Below are 6,000 nucleotides of genomic sequence, written 5' to 3' on the forward strand. Positions count from 1 at the left end.
AAAATAATTGTCAGTTATGTTTGTTTTTGTTATTTTTTTGGAAACACTATTTATTAGTTTTACATTATCAGTACAAAGGACAAGGACAGACAGTGTTCCTCCTCCCTCCACCCCACTTTCACAAACACTTCCCAATAACACAAAATGAAAACACAATAATATAAAATATGACGGTATGAATAAACCCACAAGAAACAAGAACACAGCAGTAGCAAAATAAATACTCAAACAAAACAAAAGATAAATTAAAAAATACATGAAAACGTCTTCGCTCTAGGAAACACTCTCAGTGCCATTCTTGTCTCAAAGATGATTATGCATTTAATTTTTATAAGAGACTCTACTATTATTCCCATATGTTACTGTTTCTCTAACGCTTGCATTTTTGAGATTTCATCAAACACATTTTGTCTGTTCCGCAGTATGTAAGTTATGTTCTTCAACACCATACATGACGCCATTTCATTAATCCATTCTTTGATACTCGGTCTATTTGTTTTCTTTCAGTAAAGAACAATAAATCTGTTTGGCTTGCAGGATGCACATCGATAAATGTGTATTTCTTCTTCCTTAGTTTTAAGTTTGAAGGGTACAAATTCAGAATGTGAAATGACAGATATGTTGAAACAAAAATCATCTTCAAGCATTTTTTTTTTTTTCTTAGCAGATCTCCAACACTGTGAAACAGACGACGTTCAATATGTCCAATATGAAATTCAGTCTTTAAAGAGACTTGAAAATGAATGAAAAAAATAGAAATTATGATTTTTCTTCTATTTTGAAACAAACTGGTACAAATTAGTGATTCACATACAATAAATATATGTTGCTGTTGTTTTTTTGCTCTAACTTCAGTGCAGACAAAGAAATTGGAGAGAAAAGACACAAAATGACACAGAGCCTGATATTGAAATAAAATCATGAATTTTCCATTGATCAATTAGTGTAAAAAGAAGCATTAAAATCCACTAAAAAGACGTGTCCCATTTGTCCAATTCATACAACTCATTATTGATCACTGGGTCACATGAAATGGAAGCAACTGAAAAAAACTGCAGTTATTTCCTATTCAAATATTTGTTGTGCTACATGAGATCAACTTAGTACAATTTTTTAAAACATATTTTTTCAATATGGGCAAGTATTTAAATAATAATAATGTTCTTGTGTCATTCAAACAGTAATTTATTGATGGTCCCTCACTGAACTGCCAGAAGTTTATGCAGCACTTCTTGCAAATTTCCCCCGGTGTGGGACTAATAAAGGATTATCTTATCGGATCAGAGACAGGACAAAAAGTCGGCGTCTTGTATGGTAATAATTCAGGGCTTATTACTGCAGGATCGCTGTCACACACTTTTTAATGGACTTAATGAATGTACAAAGAACATGGAGAAGCACAGAAGTTTTAACAGCTTTTAATCAGGGAAAATACTGCTCCTCTGGTGCATACATGTTTTCTAAATGATCTGCCAAGTAGCTGCTGCTCTTTACTTCTGCAACTTAAAGAGATGGTTCACCCAGAAATCAAAAATACATATTTTTCTGTGGCCTGTAGTGCTGTTTATCTGTATAGATTTGTTCTTGTGTTAGATGTCTGCCTTTTCTCAGATATAATGGGACTGTTTTGCACAAGTCCCGTGGTGCTTCAGAGCTCCAAAAATACATTTGAAAAAGTTCAAGTCTGAGTAACTGGGTTGTGATTTTTGAAAAGAGACTCAAAGTGACTCGCAGACCTTGTTGTGAGCGGTTTCATGTTGGAAGTACTTTGTTTCTGTTAGACAGAAAGTAATTTTTCATTCCATGACTTGGCTTTCATTCCAAACACACATTAGTTTGGCTCACGATTACCTTGATTGTGCAGAAATTGTGAATGCATCGTTCCCCAGAAGCCTTTAGGCCTTCGTCTTCCACAGAATATTCAACAAAGCTGGTGGCCAAAAACAGAAAGTTGGCTGGAGTTTGAGTTAGAAATCTCTGTGATATGTGTGTAATTACAAGCAAAGAGGTAATTAAGTGTATTTTAGAGGCCCTCTGCTGCCTTCAGTGTTACATCACACTGACTGAGTTCCCAAATTAAACCGAGGTCTGAAACAAGTGTGAATACAAGCAGCAAACATATGGAAAGATAACGCCTATCAAAATGATTATTCTGTCTCGCCAGGTGGCGCAGGTCCACTTGTGATCTGCTCCGACTGCTACGACAACGCCAACATTTACTCTCGCACACGGGACTACTGCCCCTACGCCTACCTTGGGGAGGACGACCCGCTGGACAAGAGTCTACCTGGCCTTAAGGAGAGCTTCAGTGAGCACGCCCAGCACGAGGACACGGCGCTGGAGAGCCTCATCAGCAACCAGGACTCCTCCGTGTTTCTCACCTCGCACGATAAAAGGCTGAGCAGCCACACGCCCCCAGAGCACTATGCTAACGGTGAGACCGAGAAAGACAAACTCCAGATTTACAATCCAGAGCAAGATGGTCACACCATTCTTCATCTGTGTGCAAACTATCATGTCACACCAACTGAGGCGTTTTCAGGCAAACAGACATTTTTTTTTTCTGCAGTTTGTGAAAAAGGAAAAAAACACCTCAACTGTAGGATTCTGTAAATATTTTCCTCTACTTTGGCTGTTATAAATCTTTCAGACACTCTGGCAGGTTTGCTCTTTGCTCACCTTTTATAAACAGTATAAACACTGAGGTCATTGATTTACTGAAGCAGTATTTTACAGCTGAGAGATTTCCCGTTTAACTGGTAAACTCGTAAGTCTGTATTTATTAGATATATCGATCTTCTAGATACGATCTGTTTAGACACACAGAGGCCTGTTATGAAGGTCGTTCTTGCAGGTTACAGCTGACATTGTAATTTCTCTGTTGAGGATAAATGAGAAACAAGTGTGCGGAAGTCATCGTGACATGTTAACAATCTTAACAGCAGCTACCTAAGTCCAGGGCTGCATTTAATTGTTTTCACCGCAGATTAGTCATTTTGTTTAAGGAAGAATATGAGGGCTGTACAGAAACTGTCATAACAGAGACAGAAAAGAAGCGGTCAAAAAAAAAAAGACATGCTGAGAGTTTTCTGCCACAGTTTGCTGTGATTTATGGTCACACTAAGTCTCTGTCCTCTCCTCTGCCTCTTCGACCGAGGCTGGAGCTCGGCTCCTCGCACAGTCACAGCGCGATTGTTCAGCTAAGAGTGAAGTGTTAGAAAGACGCTACCCTACAAAACCTTTGTGCAGCACTTTTTTCTATTATCGAAACTTAATGGTACTCCAACAGTTTGCCAATTTTAAGCGTTTTTGGGGAAAAACTGTATTGATTGATCACGTTACAAAACACCGACATTGAACCAATAGACACTAAAACTGCATGCACTTTTTTGCCAATATAGATGTGAAATAGGTCTTAAATTGCACTGATAAAGGTTTAAAAAGTCTTAAATTTAACTTGACTTAACTTTGAAAACACTTTTCATTTCATTTGATTATTTTCCGTCTTTGCAGGTTCTCTTAGCAGGTCCTTCTGGGGCGAAGGGGAAGATCCATCCTCTAAAGCTCAGCAGGGCGCATCGTCCCAGCAGCACCCAGTGACTGTCCACAGGACACCTCCTCTGACCTCCGCAGCCGACGGAGCGGAGGAGCAGAGCGGAGCAGAGGTGGACTGTTTTCCCAGCCAGTGCACACAGGACCACAGAAGTGCCTCTAATAGGACTAACCCTCAGGAGCATCCGGCTCCCACATAGGTCCTCGCACTCCGCCCACGTTCTGCCTCCCGATTCCTCGTTGCTGCCCCCCCCGCTCCTCCTCTTCACCCACTACCTCCAAAGAGACTCCTCACATTCTGCCAAAGATGCTCTCTTGTATGTTTACATTCCCCTTTCACTCAAGAGGACATGCTAACGTTCTCCACTGTGGAAAAAGACTGCTGTGTCAGGCCGGAGAAGCGAACCGGTGATTAAAGTGACCTCCTCCTTGACACCTCCACCTCTGCAGGAACCCCTTTCTCCCACTTCCTCCCAACTCCTCTTTGTTCTCTCTCCAGAGAAAAAGCTATGAATGTATGCTTTAAAGAGCCATGTCGGATGCTGCCATGAGAGAACTCTTCCTCCGTCCCTGCTGCTGCGGGGCTGAATTTTGTCTCATCATTCCTGTTACAGACGCCTGACGGAGCAGCCTGCATGACTTTGGTAGAAATTACCAACCATCTTATTCCCTAGTGGGGAAACGGGGAGTTTAAAGAGGGGACGGCTGTAGTTCCCTGACCAGCAGTTTGTGGTTGTCAAAATATGAAAAGACAGTGAAAACACGCCCCACATTCCCTCAGCCATCCTGACTGACTCTAAACTATGCTATCTGGTATCCTGTTATGCAAATCCCAGAGACAGTGACACCAAAATGTGGTGTATATTATGAATATATATGAATATATCCTATATCATCTTTATCTGATCTTGTTTTATGTCAAACGCAGTTGTTAATTCCTTCATTTTGTGTCTTGGTGTTGAGCAGTTTGGGGAGAAAGCGTACGGTTTTATTTGCACATGTGACAATCATGGTTTTGCTGGCTATTTTCTCGTGGTTGTCTATCGGATGGCCTTTTTAAACAAGCATTCTCAGTAACCTCGATCAGGTGACATTATGGTTTGTGTGTACAGTATGCACTGATTTGTTTTCCCTTTTAGCATATCTTACAGGCACTTAATTTAATGGTGGTAAACTTTATTATGCAGTGTGCATGCCGTTTTTTAAATTGTGAGGATTTGTCGTCACAGTTATCTCAAAAGGTTCATGATTCTTCCGTTAGATATCGATTAAGCCTAGGTTTTCACTTGGGACTGTGAAAAATGAGAATGTATTGTATTATTTTATACATGTATGTGTACATAAGGATAGTAATCTATTAAATTGTCCTACTAGTCCATTTACAGAGAGGTTTGAGACATAAGCTGCAGTAATTTTAAGCCTTTATTGCCCCTGACGGTTTTTTTTTACCTGTTGGTTCAGGTAACAAGATGAAAACATTTTCTTGAGAAAGGTGGGCTGTTTTCCTTCAGAAAAACAGAAACTAAAAGACAGAAATCAAACAGCTGCCGGCCTCAGCTAACCGTACTGGTTCCAAAATTTAAACTGCTTTGAGGTTTTGAAAGTGAAAAATGTAAAAAAAAATATGCTCTTGTTTCATCAGGTTCCTTATTGCACTTCAGAGGTACTCAGATGTTTTCAGACTGGCTTTGTTTTGTAACTCAAAAAAAAAAAACTCAGATTTGCTCAATACATTTAGTAAATTACACTCAGTTGCCTGTTTATTCGGTACACAGAGCTAAAAGCAACTCAGTCTAATAATTCTACCTTCATGAAGGTTATAATGATTTAAGGGAGGTGTTTTGGTCCTTTTGAAGGATGTAGTTTGTGTTGAATTGTGTTGCATTATACTGTGAGGTGTTTCTAAACAACAAACACTGTTAGTTTTAGCTGTGTGTACCTAATAAACTGGCAGCTGAGCGTGCAGCTCGTTCTTCAGGGATATGTCCAGTGTTGTGCATTAACGCTCTACATCCTCATGTTTATGGCGAGAAACAAACTGAACGCTTCAGTTAGCAACTAATTCACCTTAACGTTGTTCACTCCTAAGAAAGATAACGGCGCTCCCATTTTCAGCTCATTAAAAAAAAGTGCGGTACGGACTCGTAGCAGAGAGAGAGAATGAGAGAGTGTGCACATATGAACCAAAACAGGGCTGCAGCTGAGGATTATTTTCATTGTTGATTAATCTGTCAATTATTTTCTTTTTTAATTAATCCTTAAATGTCTCATTTTGTCCACAACTCAAACATATTGAGTTAACTGTCAGAGAGGAGTAAAGAAACCAGAAAATATTCACATTTAAGAAGATGAAACCAGAGAATTTAGACTTTAATTCGTATGTGATGTGATATAAAACTTTCTTTCATCATGCAGGATAAAGTGAACTGCACTGCAGACTGGAGTCTC

At 39.5% G+C, this 6,000-nt stretch overlaps 1 protein-coding gene across 1 annotated transcript in view; it reads left to right on the plus strand.

The window, feature by feature from the left end:
* Positions 1 to 5,093, plus strand: part of lrig2 (leucine-rich repeats and immunoglobulin-like domains 2) — a 30,061-nt gene extending 24,968 nt beyond the window's left edge. Inside the window, exons 17-18 of the mRNA XM_084738902.1 lie at positions 2,165 to 2,434; positions 3,514 to 5,093. Of these exons, the coding sequence (XP_084595028.1) occupies positions 2,165 to 2,434; positions 3,514 to 3,752 (509 nt within the window). The 3' untranslated portion in view covers positions 3,753 to 5,093. The remainder of the gene's footprint in view (positions 1 to 2,164; positions 2,435 to 3,513) is intronic.
* The last annotated feature ends 907 nt before the right edge of the window (positions 5,094 to 6,000 follow it).

The sequence above is a fragment of the Lutjanus erythropterus genome, chromosome 2 (assembly GCF_056507025.1).
Source record: "Lutjanus erythropterus isolate fLutEry1 chromosome 2, fLutEry1.hap2, whole genome shotgun sequence".
NCBI lineage: Eukaryota > Metazoa > Chordata > Actinopteri > Lutjaniformes > Lutjanidae > Lutjanus > Lutjanus erythropterus.